This window comes from Lemur catta, chromosome 6 (assembly GCF_020740605.2).
Source record: "Lemur catta isolate mLemCat1 chromosome 6, mLemCat1.pri, whole genome shotgun sequence".
NCBI classification, from domain to species: Eukaryota; Metazoa; Chordata; class Mammalia; order Primates; family Lemuridae; genus Lemur; species Lemur catta.
The window spans coordinates 55,790,007-55,812,065 of NC_059133.1; the positions used below are offsets into that span (position 1 = coordinate 55,790,007).

Genomic DNA, 22,059 nt, shown 5'->3' on the forward strand with positions numbered 1-22,059 from the left:
CACTGGGACAATGCTACGATGGCAGGTGTCTCCACCCTCATCCTCGCTGTGGTCCTGAGGTCACTGGACACCCCCTAGCTTTGCCCCGGATCTCCAAGGCACACCCTCAAAACAAACAACTCGATAGTGTAATTTCTTAGGAAGAGATCAATTAATGATTTTGGGGGAAACTGTATAGGAGTTTCCAGCAACTAGATTCTGAGAGATGATTGCACTCTGATCTCTAAATGGCAAGAGATGAATGATAAATGATCAAGTTGGGGAAGTTGGTGTGCAATGTAATTTCTGCAACTCCTAGGTGTGAGGTTTTAAACAGATATTACTGGCAGGCAAACTAAACATTAATACTCCCCTCCCAGGGTTCTGAAGGTGCCCAGCCCAGCAAGTGTGTGTATATATAGGGACTGAGCCAGGTCTCTTCCAAAGAGTCAGAGCTGCTTCCCGCCCTGGTCTCTGTCTCCTTCTAGCTGGGCCTTTTCTTCTGTCTGCTTCTCTGGATGCTCCAGCAACCATGAGCCGCCAATTCAGCTCTCGGTCTGCATTTAGCTCAAGGAGCAGGCGGGTTTGTAGTGTTAGCTCCTCTGCAGGCTGTGGTGGTGGGAGTCGGGTTGTGGGGTCCGTATGTCAGGCCCGAGGGAGGTGTGGCGGTGGTGGATATGGGAGCCACGGAAGGGGGTTTGGCTCTAGGAGCCTCTACAATCTGGGTGGCAGTAGGAGCATCTCTGTTAGTCTAGTGGGGAGAAGTGCCAGTGGTTTCCACCAGGGTAGAGGGGCAGGAGGAGGATTTGGAGGGGCTAGAGGCTTTGGGGGTGGCAGCTTTGGGGGTGGTGCCTATGGAGGAGGCAGTTTTGGGGGTGCTGGATTTGGGGCTAGCAACTTTGGGCTTGGGGGCTTCGGTCCTTCTTGTCCTCTGGGAGGCATCCAAGAGGTGACCATCAATGAGAGCCTCCTAGAGCCACTTCACCTGGAGGTGGACCCTGAAATTCAGAGGATCAAGGCCCAGGAGCGAGAGCAGATCATGGTTCTCAACAACAAGTTTGCCTCCTTCATTGACAAGGTGAGTACCTTAGGGGCAGGTAGAGTCTTTGGTTACTGACCAAATGACTGAGAGGGCCCTTGTGCCCCTGCCACCTCTCACTACATTGTGCTGTTTCAGTTTGGTGGTGACAGTCACTTCCAGAGGTGTGTGTCCTGGGACCTTAGGAAATAATTTACCTCATTTAGGCTTTAATTTGTCGTCTTGGGGGGATTTATTTCTATCTTTTTGTTTTTTTGGCAGGAAAGCAGATAAGGGGTATGAAAACACTCAACAGAGACATGATATAGTACCCACATTGCCATTCACCATTATTTACTTTCCATCCACCCGTGAACCATGCACCTATGCACCCATCCATCCACCCTCCCATCCATACTCACCCATTCACCCAACCATATACCCACCTCCACCCCACACACTCACACAACCATCCATCCACTCACCCACCCATCAATCTGCCCAACTATCCACCCACCCATCTGTCCACCCATCCAGCCCACAAATACTCACTAAACATCCACTACATGCCAGACACTGTGCCAGGTGCTACTGAGGGAGGCAGGACATAGGTCCCGCTGTCAAGGAGCTCCATACCTGTAGGGGAGAGAATTACAGCAGCGTATGGGACGTGTGTTCACAGGGGTAGTACTTTCTGGGGTGTGGTAGCTCAAAGGAGGGTGCCACGAGCTCTGCTTGCTGGGTTCTGGGAGGGCTTCTCTGGGGGCCCCAGCTCTGACGTCAGTTTTGAAGGTGGAAGAAGAGTCAAACAGGCTCTCAGGGCAGAGAAGATTTTCAGACAGAAGGACCAGGAGGCATGGAAGTGTGACAGCTTCAGGGAATTTCAAATGGTTCAAATTTCCAGAGAAGATGGTATAACAGAGGGCAGAGGAGAGAGGTGGAGACAAAAACGCAGAGGCGGGGCGGAGGAGCAGGCGGGGCCACCACGGCACAGCCCAGGTGAATGCCCTGCTGGGTGGGCCTCTCTGGGGGCTAAAGCCAATGGCGTACACGGCAGGCTTCCGTCTGTGTTCCGCCTTTTGGCTCATCCAGGCCAAGAATGGGCCAGATGGAAACATGGAAGCCCCTCTCCCCAGCGTCCCGATCAAGCCCCAGACCAGGTCTAAATCACCAGGCAGCGGCCAGTGGAACAGCCACAATAAAGACCTTCCTCTGGCATTTCTTTCACCCCAAGGTGGGGGCATAGTGGCCACAGGGTGCTCCCCAGAAAGTACTTTGTCTTCAGGGATGTGGTGGGGAAGCACCTTGGAGCACACAGGCCCCTGCATACTTGGTGACTTTCCCTCAGACCCTGCGGAGGTTCAGTGTTGATGCCAGAACTTGACCTGTGGTCTGACTGCAGGATAACCGTGGCCGGGCTGCTGGGCTGGTCCCTGCTGTCTGGGCAAATGCTGCAGACAGGGCAGTGTGTGGGTGGGGGGAGGAGGGGTGAGAGTGATGAGGCCCAGAGACAGCCAAAAAGGAGCTCACCAGAGCACAGTGCTTTGGCTACTTCTGACCACCCTGGGTGGGAATTGGCTGAATATCATCACAGCTCAGGCACAGGGAGCACTGGGAGGGTTGACCGGAGTGAGGGGTCACCACTGGGAAGCCAAGGCTGGGCCAAGGCAGGAGCAGGGAGGAGAGAGGACTGGGGGTCAGTGAAGTGACCACAGGCTGCTGAGACTCTCACCTGAATATAGTTCCTGCTGTTAACACGGGATCTGTCCAGTTTTATGGCACGAGGCAGTGAGCAGAGGCCACGGTGCAAGAGTCCTTGGCTCCCTGTCCTCCTAAGGGCATGGCCTGGGATGACCACGAGGAGAAGCTCCTCGGCTGGGTGGACTCTGCTGGCTGGAAGGGAGAGGCTTCTATTATGAAGCCTTCCGGCCCTGGTTTCCAAATTGGTCTCCCTGCTTTCACCCTGAACCCTGGACAGCCTATTTTCAACAGCACAGCAGAGCCATCCTTTAAAAGCATATCATGTCACTCCTATATTTACATCTTCCCGTGGCTTCTTGTCTCATTTGGAATAAAAGTGAAAATCCTATAGGGTCCTATGTAATCCAATCCCCAACTTGCATCTGTGAGAACCAGCAACATAGCCCTCACTAGGTGGAACAGCGCAAACTGCAGGGGCCAGTGAGCAGAGGGAGGCTGGAAAGTAGCTCCCAGGGTGCCAGCTGTCACTGTCTGCAGTGACCCGCGCCCCTCTGCCTCCTCTCCCTGTGCTCGGCAGCACACTACTGTACTCTCGCCAGCCTCCAGCACCTTACACCGCCTGTCTCAGGGCCTTTGCACTCGCCATCGCCTCTGCTTGGAACTCTTTCCCCAGACAGGCCCAGCTTCCGTCTCTTCTTCCCGTCTCTGCTCAGATGCCACCATTTCAGTGAGGCCTTCCCTGACCTTATTTAAAGCAGCACCCACGGGGCCAGCATCGCTATGCCCCACCCACAGCCATTCCACGCGCTGCATATTTGACATGACCGTTTTTTTACAGTTGTCTCTCTGCACAGGGCTCCCAGAAAGCAGAGATTTTGCCTATTTTGTTTATCCCCAGCACCCAGAATAGCACCTGGCACATAATAATTGCTCAGTGAATATGTTTTGAATGACAGCCCTTCAGGTCTCAGACTTGGACTCTCAGAGAGTGGGAATGGAGACACAAGCTTTTTTAGAGACAATGACAAGAGAGCAGGAACTTAGGAAGGAAAGGCGGGTTCAGCTCTTCCCACCAAGGCACTGGCCTGGCCTGGCTCAGCTGACCTTTAACCCTCTGTGCCAGGGCTAGTGAGTATGGCCGGGACAGGCCACACTAGCAGGCAATTCTGAAGCCCTTTGCATTGCATGATCCCTGACACCTATTGTCTTCTCTGTGCTGGGCACTGTGTGTCTGTGTGTCCCTTGTGTCCCCCGGAGAAGAAAGCAGATGTGAGCCTGCCTTCACGGGGGCCACAGTGCGGCCTGGGAGGGACATGGCTCAAACACCACCAAATGGCTGCAAACCTCCACAGCCGCTGCACAGGCGAAGCACGAGGGGCTGGACGGGGGAGCCCCAGTGGGACGCCACTTGAGCTGAGATCTAAAGTGTGAGGAGGAGTTTGCCAGGCAAAGGGTTGGGGAGCCCTGGGGTGCTGGGGGCACCAGGAGGTCACTGTGCAAGAGGGAGGGGCACCAAGGCAGAGAGTGGGTGAGGTTAGCTCAGCATGATGCCAAATTCTGTCTGTGCTAGCTGAGCTTCCCCTGAATTTTGCTGGCGGGACACAGCCCAGGAGGAACTTGGGGGAAAACACAGTGGCTTTCAATGACTGTTCAGTGGTGAAGTCACTCCCTGGAGCCAGCCTCCGCCGGTGCTGTTGGGGCAGCCTGATGCGAACCGCAGTGTCTTTACTGAGCTCCTGAGATGCTGTGGGTGGGGTATGCGGGCCGAACTCGGAGCACCCAGAGCTGTCTAACTGCTCCCACACTCTTTTATGTGGACTCCCCATGGGACCACAAGATGCTTTCCTTTGGTCCCCACAACGCCACTGCCACTGAGCGCAGGGCTGTGAATAAATGCTGAATTGATTTCTCCACTCCCTGGGAGTGCCACCACAGAGTAAAAATAGATATGGCAGGAATTTCTCATGGGGTGTTCCAAGCTGTGCTGACAAGCCTAGGAGAGCTGGTTGCTCAATGTCTTGCTTTGATAAGGCCAGCAAAAACGGGCCCTGGGAAACAGAGTTCTCCCTGAACATCTTCCAGTCTAGAGTTAACAAGGGAGGTAACAAGGGCTGGCCCCTCATGTGGGCAGGGTCTTGAGGACAGGAGGGTTCTGGGAGCCCTCTCTAGTGCCACATGGTAGGAAGTGTCTTCAGGTTCTGTTCCACCCAAACAGGGCAGTGGGCTTGCCCCTTGACACAGCTCCTGGAGGAGGGAGGCAGATATTGGAGGAGGGTGTGTGTGCACAGCATGTGCCTGAGCAAAGCACAGAGGCAGCACGGCTGTCCCTGTCAGGGCATGGAGCAGAGGTTCCATGGTGCACAGTGGGCAGAGGAAAGATGAAAGTAGGTCATTATCATGTGAAGGACAGTCTGTGCACTTGGTCTGGACCCTGTTTTTAACATTTGTATCCAGAGTTTCAGGGGGAAGAGATAGTGAAAATACAGGGTGACGTTCACCCTCCATTTCCTGGACTAATGATAGCAACATGAGTATCTCCCAAACACCTGACAACCAAAGTCCTTACTCTGGGGCCTTGCAAATACATTATACGTTTAAAAAAATGAGAACATTTACTTTTAAAATTCTGTGCTATAAAAGCATGTACATGAGGCTACTTTCCTGAGAAACATACTGGCAGGCAGCAGAGGGGGTGGCGGCTGCAGGGTGGGGGCACCCAAGCAGGTTTGCCGAGGAATTGGTTTGCTATTCTCAGCCAGATTATTCCTTCCTTTCTCTCACTTCCTCCTCTCCTCTATCACACGACACATTTGGACGGCAAAGAGAAAGGAGCCTTGGATTTGTGAGTGTTTTGGATGCTCCGAAACACCATTTCCTCATGTTGGCATGGATACACTGAGCGTGGAGGGTGAGAACTCTATGGTGTGAGTTTTGTAGCCAAAGAAAACAAAGCACTCAGCTGGAGACAGTTTACCTTCAAAACCAGAGTGAGCTCAGTGTCAATTTTAGGCAAGGTGACCTAACAGCTATTGGGCAACCATCAGAAACCACACTGCATTCTGCGTGTCCTGGTCCCAGAGAAAGGGAGGCTCTCTGACCCTTGGAGGTACCATCCTGATTCCCTGAGGGCTGGGTGTGCTGTGGGGCTGCTATCCCCCTACTCAAGGGGGAGCTGCTCTGACCCACGGCCTGGGGTGGACTGGGGTGTTTTGCTCTTAGGTGCGATTCCTGGAGCAACAGAATCAGGTGCTACAAACGAAATGGGAGTTGCTGCAGCAGGTGAACACCTCAACTCGGTCCAACAACCTGGAGCCCATCTTGGAGAATTACATCAGCCAGCTGCAGAGGCAGGTAGATTTTCTCAACGCGGAGCAGATGCGCCAGCACACGGAGGTCAGGAGCATGCAGGATGTCGTGGATGACTACAAGAACAAGTGAGGCTCCAGGAGGGGCAGAGTGGGGAGAAGCATGGCAGGGAAGTGGCCCATGTGGGTGACACATTCTGCTTCAGTGTTCATGCATACAGGGTGGGACCATGCGGGCTCTGCACTGCACAACTGCAGGGGGCGCCATGTTGAGTGTGGCAGCCTTGCTAGGACGGTGTTGGTGGCTAGCTGTCAATCATATTGCATGAGGAGGGGCAGGATCTTCATGGATGTTGGAGTCAAATAAGCCCGAGTTCTGGTGTGGGCCCTGCCACTTGCTGACTGCCTGCAAATTCATCTTTTGAAGTCTTTAGTTTTCATGAGTAGAGTGGAGATAGCAAGTACCTTCCTTGTTGGATTGTTGTGATGGGTAGATCCATGGTTCTCAAACTTTAGCGCTCTTCAGCTTGCTGAAATCAGATTGCTGGGCCCCACCCCCAGAGTTTCTGACTCAGTAGGTCTGGGATGGAGTGAGAGTGTTTGCAGTTGTAACAGGTTTCCAAATGGTGCTGATGCTGGTGGACTGGGGACCACAATCTGAGAACTGCTGGTTTGGATGAAATGATGCTTACTAAGTTCTCAGTACTGTGCCTGCATGTATTGAGCACTCAATAAGCATTAGCTATTGTTACTACTGATGGCCGAGTGACAGGAGCCGTCGAGCTGCAGATTAGTTGCTCCTGAGCGGTGCAGGTCACCAGGCGGCCTCTCCCTCCTTCTCCTTCCCCACAAGGGGTGCAGGGTGCCAGTCGCAACATCACCTTGATGTGCTTGCTCTATGCGTCAGTGGAGGGCCAAGTGTCTGTGAGTCGACAAGCAAAAATGAAATCCACATAGGAGGTGCTGGGGGGAAAATTATAGGTGAAATTTTTTTCTTCAAAAAAATTTAGGGCTGGGCTCAGTGGCTCACACCTATATTCCTAGCATTCTGGAAGGCTGAGGCAGGGGGATTGCTCAAGGTCAGGAGTTCGAGACCAGACTGAGCAAGAGCGAGACTTGGTCTCTACAAAAAATAGAAAAAAAATTAGCCAGGTGTGGTGGCATGCACCTGCAGTCCCAGGTACTCGGGAGGCTGAGGCAGAAGGATCACTAAGCCCAGGAGTTTGAGGTTGCCGTGAGCTATGATGACACCACTGCACTGTAGCTGGGGTGACAGAGCAAGACTCTGTCTCAAAAAAAAAAAAGTAAAAGTGGTTGTTACTTTATGTTCTCAGTTGAAAAAAATGATTGAGTGTGACACATTTACAAAGGTAAAAGATCAACACAAAGATGGGTACTCTGTGTGGCTGAGTTTTCCATGCTGGGCTGTCGTCCCTGCTGATGCCTAAGGAGCCGGGAGCTGGCTCTAGCTCTCATGCGCGCACGCCAGGCTCTGCAGTGGACAGTCGGCATCGTGAGCGGGGCTCTCCAAGTGCAGGACAGGGAAGGCCTGGGGAAGTCCAGCTTCCTGCTGGGGGAGAAAGCTCAGGGAGCCAGGGTCAGCCCCTGCAGCCTGTTCATGCTCCTTACTTCCCCCACAGGTACGAGGACGAAATCAACAAGAGGACGAGCAGTGAGAATGACTTTGTCGTTCTGAAGAAGGTGAGGGAAAGAGGGTTTCCTAGGGAGGCTGCGGGGCTGGGAGGCTGAGTGGAGTGAGCGATCCCTGTGGGATGCTCTGTGACAAGGGCAGAGTGACCTGTGGGGCCGGCTTGCTGGGTGTGTCGCCCAAATGCAGGCCCTTGTGCTGAAGGGATAAGTCTGAAACTGGCACTGATACGACTCTCTAGGAATCCTCCAGTTCTCATCTCGCCAGGGTCCTGGAAGTGAAATTAAGCTAACTGACAGCTTTTTGAGTGTGAGTTATGTGTGGCCTTGGGACCCACAAAAGGACCTGGGGAAGGACCTCGGGTGCTGGGTGTGACTGCCTGAGGTGTGGAGGTTGGTGTCACACCTCCTGCTGGCCAGGAAAGCAAGGGCTTGCTCCCTTGTTTGAGTGAGGTGATGACGTTCTCAGGCAAGGAAGTAAACCCAAAGAGGCTTTGCCACTTGCCTAGGCTGCCTAGTGAGCTGGTGGCCGGCAGTGGCTGGACAATAAGGTCAAAGTGCTTTTGCTTGCTGTCCAGGACGTGGATGCTGCTTACATGAGCAAAGTGGACCTGCAGTCCAGGATGGACACCCTGGCCGGGGAGATCAACTTCCTGAAATATTTATATACGACGGTGAGTTCAGCCCTGATGCCAAACCCCTTTCTTTTCTCATATCTCACGAGGAGTATGGGCTGTGAGAGGGGAGGTCTGAAACCTAGCGTTACCCACTAGGTCATCTCCCCAGTCACCCCGACTCTGTGGGCCTGGAGTCAGCCACCCTCTAGAGCTGCAGTCCCCAACCCCCGTACTGGTCCGTGGCCTGTCAGGGACCGGGCTGGAGAGCTCGCTGCCCCCCCCTCCCCACCCCCATCGGTGGAAAAAGTGTCTACCGTTGAAACCAGTCCCTGGTGCCAAAAAGGCTGGGGACTGCTGCTCTAGAGGCTCCAGTCCTCGGAATTCCCGGGTGTGGGCAGTGGAGATGGGAGCCAGGGAGAACGCCGAGGTAGGGGAAGGTGAGGTCGTCCCTGCTGTGTGGCTCCCAGTCTGTCTGGGGAATGAGGTTAACACAAAGACATACGGGGGCAAAACCACCAGAAACCTTCAGTCATTCTGGGGAGTTGATAGGGCTATCAGAGGACTCTGCAGGAGATGACAGTGTGGAATCTTAAAAGAAGTGAAGACAGACTGTAAGGGTCAGTGATAGCATACTCCTCCACCTGGGCCTTCTGTGGCTCGTGTCTAACTTGGGGTACCTGCCCTCGGCCAGATGCTGTGTTAGAAGCTTTACTTATGTCATGGACATCTCCATTCTACAGATGGGAAAACTGAGGCACTGAGAGATTAAATTACTTGCTGGTTTACCCTGCTAGTCAGTGGTAGAGCCAGGACTCAAAAGTGAATCTGAGTAGTCTGAGCGGCTCCACAACTGGAGTCTTTTCTCCTGCCTCTGAGAGCTCACGAGGTTTCCAGAAGCAAGCACGCCTGTCAGGGGCCCAGCTCCAGACGGCAACCAGCCAGGCAAGGCAGGAGCGGAGGGGCAGGAGAGGCACAGTGGGGAGGTGGTGTCTGCACGGGCTCTGAGTTCAGGCTCCTTCCTTCTCTCTGGAGGCTGAGCCTGGGCTGAGGCAGTTAAGACTCTCCCCATCACCTCTCACTGCACACAACAATTCAGAGGACTTTTTCTCCAAGACTTCCACTTGGCCCAGGCTTCTGGCTTCCCCAGAAAGCCTTGAGGGAGCAGTAGAGGGAAATGGAGGCCCCAGGGGAGAGTGGAAGGAGTCAGCTTGTGCCCCACACCTCGCAGGAGCTGTCCCAGATGCAGACCCACATCAGTGACACCAACGTCATCCTGTCCATGGACAATAACCGCTTTCTGGACCTGGACAGCATCATCGACGCGGTGCGCAACCAGTACGAGCTGATTGCGCAGAAGAGCAAGGACGAGGCGGAGGCGCTGTACCAGACCAAGGTGGGTGCTGCCCCGAGACTTGGTGCCCCGGAAAGCAAACAGGTCCTTCTGGAACCGGGATTGTCTTTCTTTTATTTCTAAAGTAAAGCACATTTGTTATAAAAATTCCAGAAATTACAGATAAAGATTACCCATATCTCACTATCACTATTAGTATGTTAGTATCTTTTCTATCAGTTCTTCATAGCTAACATTTATCGAGAATTCACATATGCCTAGCACTGCACAAACTGCCATATATATATTATTTCATTCAATACTTACAACAACCAATGTGGTAAGAATTTCATTATCGCTATTTTATAGACAATAGAGCGTGAGATTACCTAATTTCCCTAAGGTCTTGTAGCTAGTAAATGGCAGAGCTGGAACTTAATTAAACTCAGGTGTCTGCCTCCAAAACCATGCTTCTAACCACTAGAATATTTTTTATTCTTTTTTCCCATAATGGTATTTGTTAAAATATGGTTTTTAACTTTTTTACATATGACTTACAATGACTTTCTGTGACACTAAATATTCTACCTAATTTTTAACAGCATGGTGTTCCACTGTAAGATTATTCCCTCCCTTATTAGATAAATATCTTTGTAGCTAAGTCTTCGGGCACATCTTTGGTTACTTCTTCACCATAAATTGACCTGAACCTTTCTGGATAGTGAAGACTCTGGTTGAAGGGACCAAGGCTGAAGACAGCTCAGTCACTAAATTCTGAACAAGCAGCACTTGATAATCTGCTTTGTAGATGACCTGTGGCCAACTCCAATGCTGGCTGACCTCTGTCCCACTGTCCTGCAGACGGGTGTCCTGGGAGGGAATGGGTTTCAGCGTGAGACAGGGGAGGCAGGCATCAACAGTGAAAACGTCAGGATGCAGAGGTTCCGAGTCAACACTCCCCCCACGCCCTTCAGAACCATGTCCTGTGGGTAGAGTTCTGACTGATGGGGCGATGCAGACACAGAAACAGAGACAGAAAGGAAGATGAGGACATGAGGTCCTGCCTGACTGCTAGGGAAACCGTCCTGGAAAAGGGTAGGAAGGAACATGGTGTGGTGGAAAAAGTGAGGGGGTCCCAGAGTGGGTAAGGACAGTGTGAAGGCTTAGAGGTAAAGAGGGCATCAAGAAGCAGGTTTCTCTGGCTGGGGGGTGGGCCTGCCCAGAGACTGGTGGGAATGAGGAAGGCTTGGTATGGGCTGTGTGCAGCTCAGGTGAGGGAGGTTTGGTATAGGTGTGAGAGTGTATGTTGGGGGGACCACAGGGAAAGGTGGGATTATTCTGGGAACCTTCACCTGCTCCCTCCTAGAGGGGCTCATGGTGGGCAGCAGGTGCTGACCATGATGCTGCCTTTGGCCCTTAGTACCAGGAACTCCAGATCACGGCAGGGAGACATGGAGACGACCTGAAGAACAGTAAGATGGAGATTGCTGAGCTCAACCGCACCATCCAGAGGCTGCAGACAGAGATTGGCAACGTGAAGAAGCAGGTGGGATGGGTGCTCAGAGAGGGCTGACCAGACACCCTGCCTCCCACAATGTCCTGCCAGACTGGGCTCCCAAAACTCAACCCCAAAACGGTCTGTGACTCTCTCTGGGGCAGAATGACCAGATACGCGCGGCCATTTCGGATGCAGAGGAGAGAGGAGAGCGGGCCCTCCAGGATGCGCAGCAGAAGCTGCAGGACATGGAGGACGCCCTGCAGCAGGCCAAGGAGGAGCTGGCCCGGCTGCTGCGTGACTACCAGGCAATGCTGGGAGCCAAGCTGTCCCTGGACGTGGAGATCGCCACCTACCGCCAGCTGCTGGAGGGCGAGGAGTGCAGGTGGGTCTGTGGGGCACAGCTCAGGATGCACCCAGGGAGCAGTGGGGCTCTTTGGAGAGAAGATGATCCCAGCTTTTCTGGGAAGATCGGTAGCCCTGGGTGAGCAGAAACATTCAAGTTAGTAGCAAAGGATGTGTGAGCTGGTAAGGTAGGGAGAGGTCATTGTTATCATTTTCCTGCCTCTAAGCAGAATGTCCCCAACCCCCAACCCAAGCCATCCCAGACAAGTGTCACCCCAACGCTAAAAGGCTTCATGAAAAATCCCCTCTGGCCTCACTGGCTCCCTGATTTCTGCCCATGGGCACACGTTTCCCTGAGGCGTGGGGACTGCTCTCCCTTCACACGGACCCTCTGCTCCCTCTGCTCCCGATGTCTTCAGGCCACTTCCTGCTTTCCTTCAGCTCCTGTGGGTCTGGCTAACATTGATTGCGCTTTGGTTTTGCAGGATGTCAGGAGAGCTGCAGAGCCACGTGAGCATCTGTAAGTAGCAGAGTCCAGGGACTGGGGCTGGTTGGTGCTGGGCAGAGAGAGGGGTGGGGACACTTGCCGATGACCAGCAGGGAGCTAAAAGCCTGGCATCTCAGCTTCCCGTCCTGTGCAACGAAGCCTGGAAGAATTCACTGAAATAAATTGTTATGATTTCAGGTCTGCTTATCTTAATTTTTATGGTACCTAATAATCAGCAGTGGTTAGAACTCCTTAGGGTGTATATTCAATAAACAATGAAATATGTTGCTTAAAGGACCCCTGACATCTTGTAGTATGAAGAACACTACATACTGCAATTTCTAATGTAACAGAGCTTGCCAGTCGGATGCTACCCACGGTCAAGGATGTAGGCGGCTGCAGGTGCGGGGAGAGGGCAAGTGGGTGCTGCTGCCCAGTCCTCTGACCCCATCCGCGCTGCCCTCTCCCCGACAGCTGTGCAGAACAGCCAGGTGACTGTCAGCGGCGCAGGAGGCGGCGGAGGCGGCCGAGGCTCCGGAGGTTACGGAGGCGGCAGCGGTGGCGGCAGCGGCGGCGGGGGCGGCGGGGGGGCTTACGGAGGAGGGGGCTCCCGGGGGGGCAGTGGAGGCGGTTATGGGGGCAGCAGCGGCGGGAGCTACGGTGCGAGCCGCAGCAAGTACGGCGGCGGCGGCAGGAGCGGCGGGTCGTCGCGCGTGCAGATCATCCAGACGTCTACCAACACGTCGCACAGGCTAATCCGAGAGTAGAGGCCCCGCCCGCGCCGCGTGGCTCGCTCCTGCTCCCTCCCCCGCGAGCCCTCCCTGGTCCCCTCTCCCGTACCTTTTCCTGATGGCTCTCAGCAGTTTTGCCAATCAATTCGACTCTAGGTGGGGAAGCGGGCTGGATAAGCCCAAACAGGTCTCTCTTTGGAGGACACTGGCTTGCAGTCAAAAAAGGTTAGACACGTTCTCACTCAGATTCTGCAGGGGCGTCTGTCCCTGGAGACGCCCGAGGGACTGGGTTTAGCGAAGGGGAAAAAGAGCCCGTGGAGCATCTATAAGGTGCACAAGGGAGAGTTGATGTCTCAACCCCAGGCTCCTTTTCCTGCACCTGGGCTGCTCCGTGAACAATAACCCATTCCCCAGGGGAGCACGAAACCAGCCCTTTGGGCAAGTAGCTGATTGCAAGGCCAGCTAGCTTGGTAAGGGGACCCTCTGCACCAGGGGCCGCGTCCTGCCTCGTGGGCCATAGCCTCGCACTTTCACGTTAATGGAGAGTGTCGATTTGCTGCCTCCATCAGATTTCTGTGAGTCATGTCTGTCCTAATTCTGAATCTGTCTCAAGAAGCGTTATCCCCTTTGTGAACAGCCCATGGTGGGAGTATTTCAGAGGGCATGGGACACGAACCATTACCCAAAGGAAGCCTGTTCTTAGCAGCGGATGAAGGAGTTGACGAACAAACAAACAAGTTCTGCTTCTGTCCTGCCCGCCTAATAGCTCCATTCGTTGGAAGCCTGACCCTTCCTGAGTTCTGCTCCATAACTGCCCTACTAAGAGCTGCCCACGTGGCTGGGCGCGCGCAGCCCAGCTCTGCCCTGTCCACGTGTCCAGGGCCTAAGGAGTGTGAGGATCAGGCTCAGGTCTTGAGGGGGTTCCAACCCCGAGTCAGTCTGGAAGCTGTCTGTTTTCTGCAAGGCAGTTTAATGCTCTTTCCCAGACCTCACAAGCCCCTTCTACCTTTTACCTCTGTGTCTCTGAGCACTTTGTGAGAACTTCTGCTCCTAATCTTGGGTTTGATGTAAGATGCTTGAGATGTGCTGGAGGGGGCAGGAAGGGGAATGTATCAGCTAATACCAGACCTTGAGAGAGGGAATGTGACTTTGCTTCCAAGATCTGGAGTCACCTTTACTTGCTTGCTGTGTCCTAACACAGCCTCCAAGTCCATGATTCTCTTGGGGCACCTGATGGGTAGAGTGTGGGTCCCTTGTGACTTCATCATTTATTTCCTGGTTCAAAGTTGTACCTTGAAGGGTTTGGCATTTCTGGTGTTTCTATAATAAATTTTTCTATTTGGTCAGGATGTGAGTTATTTCTTCTTGAATTTCTGCAAGCCTCTGACATTATTCATATTTGGGAAGTTAAAGTTTATTATTTTTATTTTTTTAAATTGCACAAGTAATACACGATTTTGAAGAACCTTGCAGACATAATCTTTAACTAATCCTTAAAGTGATCAAGCATTCAAAAGTTAATTACACATTTGTTCAGTGGGCCAATATTAAGCTCCTACTGTGTGGCAGGCAGTGGCCTACGTACTGGGAAAGCAATGTTGAATGAACATGTGTCTGAATTTTAAGGTGCTCACAACTCAAATGACACATTACAGGGGAGGGAAGGTTCAGAGAGAGGAGGAATCAGAGTATGTGCCTCTTTGGACCTCCTAGCCTGAAGGCGGAAGCAAGGCCCATCCTGAGGACTCAGGCAGATCCCCCAAACCAGGAGCAGTAGGTCCTGCAGCAGGTGCCAGTGCTGGGGAAGGGAAGTGTGATTCCAGCAGGCTTCTGGAAGACTGGGATGTGGAACAGGGCTGTGGAAGACAGATGTGGGCAGGGAGGTCAGGGAAGGGCCCTCTGGACAGGGGAGTAGTCTGCTCAGAGACTGAAAGACAAGAGAGGGTGACCGTGTGTGAGTGGGAGGGAGTGGGCAGCCAGGAGAAGCTGAGCTGGGAAGGGAAGGGGCTGAGGCCCATTCATTGAGCAGGGGTCCAGGGCAGAGGCATCTTCAGTGAGTGCCTGAGGGAAGTACAGATGCATAAATTCGAGAATGAAGCAAGTCAAGCCATCACCTTATCCTATGTGGTATTTCTGAGTCTGTGTAAAGGAGTCACATAAGAGATGTGACCTACTTTCTCATTCCCTGAAGGAATACAGATGGAATTTGGATACAAGATTCATTCGAAAATGACTGCAACCCACATTGATAAGACATTGTGTTCCCATGCACACGCCTACATTCTCTGTCTCACCTGTCTTGGCACCTGTTGGGGGACAGGCTGGGAAGGGGGAAGGTGTGCAGAGGGGCTTCCCAAAGGGAAGGAGAGAGGGAGCAGGCAGTTGCAATGTCCTATACTTTCAGACAAAAACCAAGAGTGCCAGAACAAGGAAGGGAAGACACGGATAGGGAGCAGTGGACGTAAAAATGATTTAGAGTGTTCAGCTGACAGTGAGGAGACGTGAGTCAGCAGGGAAGGTGTGGTGGCTACAGGAGACAGCATGGGAACCAGGAAGAGAGTAGTGTTCAGAGCTTGTTTAGGCTCTTCTGGAGTCAGACCACTCCGGGTGTTGAGCTCCAAGGATGTTAGTAAATAGCCTACTCAGAGGAGAGTGACCAGTGGTGGTGGGGGATCAGAAACCTGGCCACATGAGGCATGGCTGAAGGCCCTGGAAGGAAGTCTTTGGGGGAAATGTGACAGCTAACCATAAAGATTTGAAGAGCTTCCACCATGGGAAGGGAGCTGTCCCCAGCTGATGACCCAGATAGACAGGTGGCAGCTACAGCAGATTTGGCTCAATATGGGAGGCACCTTTCTATTGATCCTGAGATGGGAGGGGCCACCTGGGGAGTTATCAAGTTTCAAGCAAAGGTTGGCTAACCATTTGGCAGAAGATTGAGGGAGGGAGCAGACAGTGGGTGGGGATATGTGTGTGGAGACATTTCACATCCTTGCCATCCTAAGGGTTCACGTGGTGGAGCCTGAGAAAGAAATCCTACTTTCTACATTGCATGGGAAGAATAAGGTCAGATGCCAGTGAAGGAAAGAGTCCTGGAGAGCCTGGTGCCCTAGCTAGGTCACAAAGTGAATTCAAGTTTCCCAGCACCACCAGAGTGCAGATTCGATTCTCCCTGGCTCATGCCGTGTGTCAGATATTCTAAGGAAATCCAGATTGGCTCTTGGGAAAAGCACAAGGGCAAGGCCAACCAGAGGTCACCTTTCCTATGCTTCTCCTGGGAATGCATTGGGACTGTCCCAGAAGACATGGCCCTGCCTTTTCTCTTCAGAAGACTCAACCTTCTCAGACATGGAGGCCCCGGGGACAGATGGAGGGAACCATGTTCCTGAATCCCAGTAACACGGAACAGAGATTCCATATGAGAAATAAGGGCCAGAGAAGAGAGGAGTTAGTCAAAGGGTGGATCTTGGAGTCTAGGTGAGAAGTCTCGACTTGATGTTCTGGGCAAGAGGAAGTTACTCTAGGGACCTGAGCGATGAGACCCTGGAGGAGATTTCCTGGCATAGACAGTATTCTAATTGGAGACAATGAGAGACCCCAATAGGAGCAAAGGCCTCGCACCTTCAGCTCATCTCATTGGAAACAGGAAGCAATTCTATAAACCATGTACAAAATGCATTGTCTCATATGAGTCTTATTGTCCCTGGGAGTGGGCTGGGGAGACCACATGCGGGGCTCTGTGGTCCTTCCAGGGGCATGGAGCATCCATCCCTGGCACTGGTGGGTGGTGTTCCCCCCACGGGGCAGATCTTTGGAGGGAGAGCCAGCAGGCCCATCCAAAATCAAACAGGAGTGCTGGCAAGAGGGAGCACAGCACTCAGGACAGGGAGTCCCAGGGAAAGTTTGCCAGCTTCTCCTCCTCTGAGAGGCCACGGCAGGGTGGGGCGGTCTGGAAATATAAATCTAATTCCACCAGCTTCTCACCTACAGAGATTTTGATCTCAGGACATGGTGAACAGGAGGAACAACCATTGGCTCAATAAAATTCTAACTCTGTCTGACCTTGGACTGGGTGTGCGTTTCTGGGCTGGGAAAGTTCTTGGTTTGAGGAAGAGTCCTTTGAGAATGTCGCCTCACCCTCAGTTACCCAGCCCTTTGGCCCAGGAGGTATCTTCACATTAATGAGCCATTTGTTCCGACAGTCCCTCTTCAAGCTCAGCGAAACTCCCATCATTTCATTGGACTTGCTGCCCTTGTTTTATCAGTTTTCCGATCAGGCCAGGAAAGGGGATGTCTTCAGGTTGATCAATGCTCTGTTGCAGGGCTGAGCTGGGAACTTGGGGTGCTGGAAGGTTCTCCAGCATAGAGGATCAGTTCCAAATGGCTCAATCCCAAGCCTAGAAGGATTTCTAGGGGATTCCATGTGTGCAGCCTGGCTTCCACACCTGCCCCAGTGTGCTCAGCCCTGGGGTTCGTACCCACCCTGCAGAGCAGGCATCCTGCAGTGACAGTAAAGGCTCCTCATGTCTGGTCCTAGGTCCCTGCACTTTTGGGTGTGCCCTGTACCTCTTCTTCTATGCAATGGGCCCTGGCTTCCCTAGGACAGGTTTATGGGCGCCTTAAGGCTTTGTCTCACAAGAGGGTCCCATTTCAAGAACTTAAACTTCCCTTCCCAGCCTTTTTACTGTTTCTAATAAAGCAGGGACTTATTCCAATGTTTTTCTTGATTATAGCTTCTGGGTCCTTTCAAATGCAAGGGTGAGAATATTCCTCCCCCTTGCTTTGTCTATCATCTACTACACTGCGGTTTCCCTGGAAGGTAGATAGAGTCCCCATTTTACAGAGGAGGAAATTTAGGCTCAGAGAGGGTCAGTGACCTGCCTAGGGTCACACAGCTAGGAAGAAATATGAAGTCAGGAGTGGGACCCAGGTCTGGCTCACTCTCTGGCAGAGTAAGATGACCCCCAGTGCCTCTCTCCTCCACACTCATCTTTGGCTCCCTCCTTCCTGGCTCCTGCTCTGCTCCAACACTGCTAGTAAGTGACACCTGGGGACCTCCTTCTTTGCTGTCTGTCCTAAAGAGGGCTGCCCCTCGGTCTGCACCTCTCCCTCCTGCATAAAGAGCCTCGGCCCCTCCTCTGCTGCCTGGTGGCTTTCAACATAGTACCCGCCTCCCCATTGTTTGCGACTCCCCTTGGCCCCTCCCCCGCCTCAGCTTTCCCTGCTAGCCCGAGATTGCCTTCTCCCACATCCCTGGTGGAGTCCCGCAGGGATGGGTGGCTTGTCATGGCATGTCTGTCTTCAACTCTTTTCTCAGTCCCATCCCTCAAAAAGCTCTCAAAACATCACCACACCTGCCTCTGCCCATGCCCCGCAGGTAGCCCGCGGCAGCCTCCTCTCAGCAATCAGTTCTAGGGTGTGTGTGTGAGCGCCTGTTTTGCAGGTGCACTGGTACTCTGTCGTCTGGCACTGCTGGGGCCAGCCCTCTGGTGCAGGGGGCCCTGGGGGAGGCCAGGAGGGCACCCAGAAACACAGGGGATTCAGTCTTGCTTTCAAAAGGCTTACAGATTCTGTAGACTCATTTGGTTATATATATATAAAAAAAGGCTTACGGAACAATTGAAGGGCCAGCTAACACAAACACACATGCATCTGAAAATGAGCAAACCAGTGCCTCAATAGGCACTTGAATCTGGTAGCAACTGAGCTTAGGAAAAGAAACCAACAGAGCAGCAGCATGGTATTAATCAAGGAAAACTCCCTGGATGAGGTGAGATCTGGGCCCATCCACTGCCTGTAGAGCAAAGGAGATGAAGGCATTTGCCTTCAAGGCCTGATGGACCAAAACCAGATTCAGGACCAAATGCTCAGGAAGTGAGATCTTCGGTGGCCCAGAGTTTGACGGTGGTAGGGGTTTGTGATGAGTTGCTGGGGCAACTGGAAGGCCTTTCAAAGAAGAGAAGAGTAGAAGTGGGCTTGGAAGGCAGAGAGGAACAGAGAGGGAAGGGAGGAAGGGGGTTGAACAGTCTGGGCAAAGTATGGGAGTGGGGGGTCAAGGCGGGACGCCGGGTGAGAGGGTGAGCAGGGAAGATGCAAATGGGGCCATGGATGGAGCAGCCTTGCATTCCGGAATGCAGCAAGCACGACTGGTCAGTTACCAGCTGGGTGACCTCAGGGACATATTTTAACCTCTATGAATCTAAATTGTCTTTTCTTTAAAATAGGGCTAATAACTACCAGCACACAGACTTCTTGTGCCGTTCAAGTGAGATGTATTAATAACTCCTAACACATAGTTGGTACCTGTAGATGTTAGTGTGTATTTTTCCTCTCATTTTGTTTTATTTTATAAATGCAACATACATAAAGAAGCCAGGAGTGAGGGTGTATGGTTCACACCTTTGTCCCACATTTGTTTTTTGACGTCCCCTCGCACTCACCACAATCCTGGGGACATCACAGGAGATGGTGAACTTGGTTAGCTGCAGCACTGCAGTTCTAGCCTTTTTGGTTGCCTCAAAAGTGAGCAGTGGGAAAAGAATAAGAATTTGATTCAGAAATGGGAAGATTCCCAGGAATTAATTGTATGACTTAGACAAATTTTTTTTACTTCATCGGGTCTGTGTTCCCACTCCTCTCCCAGGCAGGTTGGATGGTGTGTCTGAGTCTCTGTGGGTGGGCATGTTCTGTGATTTTCTGTGCACTCGTTTGTAGGAACCAGTTCCACTTGCCTGTCTTAGAGCTTCTTCTCCACTTTAGGAAAAAGACCGCTTGAATTGAAATCAGAAAACTCAAGTTCTAGTCCTAGACGTGTCTTTTCCTAGCTGGAGCATCTAGAGTAAGTCACTTAATTTCTCTGAGCCTCAGATTTCTGTTTCATAAAATGGATTGAAAACATCTTGACTCCCTTGTTCTCAGGGCTCCTGTGGGGATAGTGTTTGTGTATGTACTTGGGTCAGTGCACTGTGCAAACGTAAGCTGATGGTGATTTTTATGCCTCTTGTTCCTTTTAGTCCATAAATTGTCAACCAATTGCCTGACCATCCGCCTTTTTGATTTCTCCCTATGCCAGTTTCTCAGAGTGGTTCCCTGCCAAGATCTGTTTTTGGCTGGCACACACATACATGCAAACATGCATTCACACACATATGCACACCCCTCCAAAATGCTAGAAGGAATCGATTGTGCAGAATGATGTGTCTCATGAGGGAGTATGCTGAACTAAGAATTTTGATTGCCTGTCAGAAGACGATTGGGCAACAGGCATCACCATGCCAGGACCATCCCAGTCCCCATTGTTTCCAGCGAGACCTAGATTACTCACTCCCTAAAGAGATGGTTGCTTTAGCAGCCTAAGGATGTTAGTGCGAGGACAGAGTCCCAGACAGCAGTGCCATGGAGATGGGGAGGAGGGAGTGGGGCACAGTGGGGAGATGAGGGGCACTTCCTGGGGGAGGATGTAGGGCAAAACAATGGGAGGAGAGGAGGGACAAGGCTCAGTGGCAAGAAGTGGGATGGGGAGGGTGGACATAGCCATCCCCATTCAGAGCCACAGAGCAATGGAACCAGATGATCTTCACAGACTCCCCATTTCCTGCAGACCTTGCATTCCACAGTGGAGCTTTCCCATGCAGGTGTATGACTGCCCACTCGCAGAGTTGCTTGGAGCCGGCTGAAATGGGAGCTGGCACCCCTCTGTTGAGTTTGTGTCGATGTGCAAGCACAGGGAGTGTGCCAGGCTTCTAAGAAGTCTCTGAACAAAAGTCTGTGTGGGGTTCTGGTCTTTCCAGATCTCAATGCCACTACTATCCATTGATATTGATCAAGCGCTGCTCTCCAGGAAGGCCCCTGGGGTTTGCCGGCCCATCGCAGTGCATGCTGGGTACTCTTGCAAAGTCTCCTTACCGAACTCTGTGCCTCCAATGTCCCCTTCAATTCTTAGGGTGAATTGAGGAAACATTTTCCAAGTACTTGCATGCGCCAGGAGCCAAGGATTTAGAAGGATAAAATAGTCCTCCTGTCCTCAGAGTTGTCTGTGGTGGACAGCTGCCTGTGCCGTCTGGCTTTCTACACGGCAGACAGGGTCACTTGATTTCAGGTGCTGTGTTGTCATGCAACACACTGTTTAGGATCTTGTACACTACAGCCAGGCAACCTCACTGCAAAGCCCACCTAAGCCATTTACCCTCTGTGTAGATGTGGGCAGGTTATTAAACTCCCACGCCTCAGTTTCCTGATTTTTAAAATGACTAGAGTGATAGGATCTATCTCAAAGTTGCTGTGGAAATTAAGTGAATTAATACATACAAAATATGTAGAACAGTGCCTGGTACGTGGTCAGTTTTTGATATGTGCTAGCTGTTATGTCATTATTATCATCATTATTATTATTGGTTCCAGAAACAATTTAAACTTCTTAGATCAGGCTTTCCAGGCTCCCCTTATTGCCTTCCCTTCCAAATCTGCATCTGTCTCTCTATAGTCTGGTGTGAGGCTTGGACCACCTGTTAAGCCTCACCTCCACTCCTTTGCTTTTCAAAATGTACCAAGAGCTTCTGTCTACTAATCTCACTGCTCTACAGGCCTTTCCAGCTGTCATTTGCATGGCATCCATTGGCACCTGTTTTCTATTGCTAGTGTCTCTGTCATGCCTCTGGTGTCTGTCTCTTTTCCTGTCTATCTTTGAGGCAAAGGAACAAATGGGAAACTTAGAAAAGAAGATGTCTTTCTCTCCTGGTCCTTCTAGAACACCTAACTACTCATCCTGTTCAATGATAGCTTCTCTTCCTTTAACTAATCAATGCAGTACACTTACAAAGCTTACATTTAAAAAGACCTTTTAATTTTTTTAGTTATTATAGCTCTTACTCTGTGTCAGGAGATATAACCTGGTGAGCAGCTTGCAGAAATTGGTCAGAGGGCTTCCTGTGAGATCCAAGCCTGGGAAACGGCACCTGCTGTGTGTGGTGAGAGAGTGTGCTTAGTAGCTCACAAGGGCAAGATGAGAATGGAAACTTACATGCCTTTATGATGGGTGTTATGAAATCCTAACAAGAAACACTGGGTAGCAGATATGGGGTCCTATTTTCCCAAAGTCACAAATGCTTGAAGAGAGATCTTGTCTGATAAAATGATTACCACATGAGCCAATCTTGCATGCACAGCAATTTTGAGAGCCCATTCTGGGAGCTAGGTGTGTAGTGTTTATCGTATTGTTGAGGCTCGTAAAAATCTTGTATGGCTGCAGGCAAGCCAAACCCTGAGAGGCATTGCATCTCCGCTGACACCGGAGGACCAAGCCCAATCTCTTTCCTATATATAAGGGGAAGTCTCTGTGCTTGGGGTAGAGGAGTGTTTAGCTCCTTCCCTCTTTCTACCTTGCTCTTGCTTCTCTCTAAGTCAAC

General features: G+C 51.7%; 1 protein-coding gene across 1 annotated transcript; it reads left to right on the forward strand.

Moving 5' to 3' along the window:
* Positions 1-488: 488 nt before the first annotated feature.
* On the forward strand, positions 489-12,691 carry LOC123639794 (keratin, type II cytoskeletal 1b-like). Its single transcript, XM_045553927.1, has 9 exons — positions 489-1,057; positions 5,918-6,132; positions 7,644-7,704; positions 8,229-8,324; positions 9,496-9,660; positions 11,018-11,143; positions 11,257-11,477; positions 11,923-11,957; positions 12,399-12,691. The coding sequence occupies exons 1-9, from the start codon at positions 512-514 to the stop codon at positions 12,689-12,691; spliced, it is 1,758 nt and encodes a 585-aa protein (XP_045409883.1). The 5' UTR covers positions 489-511.
* Positions 12,692-22,059: the final 9,368 nt, after the last annotated feature.

What these genes read in the sequence shown, in the direction of transcription:
- LOC123639794 (XM_045553927.1), top strand. Translation starts at nt 512, where the DNA reads ATGAGCCGCCAATTCAGCTCTCGGTCTGCATTTAGCTCAAGGAGCAGG. An exon ending in AGGCGCTGTACCAGACCAAG is followed by an intron (nt 9,661 to 11,017) that starts GTGGGTGCTGCC and finishes TTTGGCCCTTAG; the next exon opens with TACCAGGAACTCCAGATCAC. An exon ending in TTGGCAACGTGAAGAAGCAG is followed by an intron (nt 11,144 to 11,256) that starts GTGGGATGGGTG and finishes TCTCTGGGGCAG; the next exon opens with AATGACCAGATACGCGCGGC.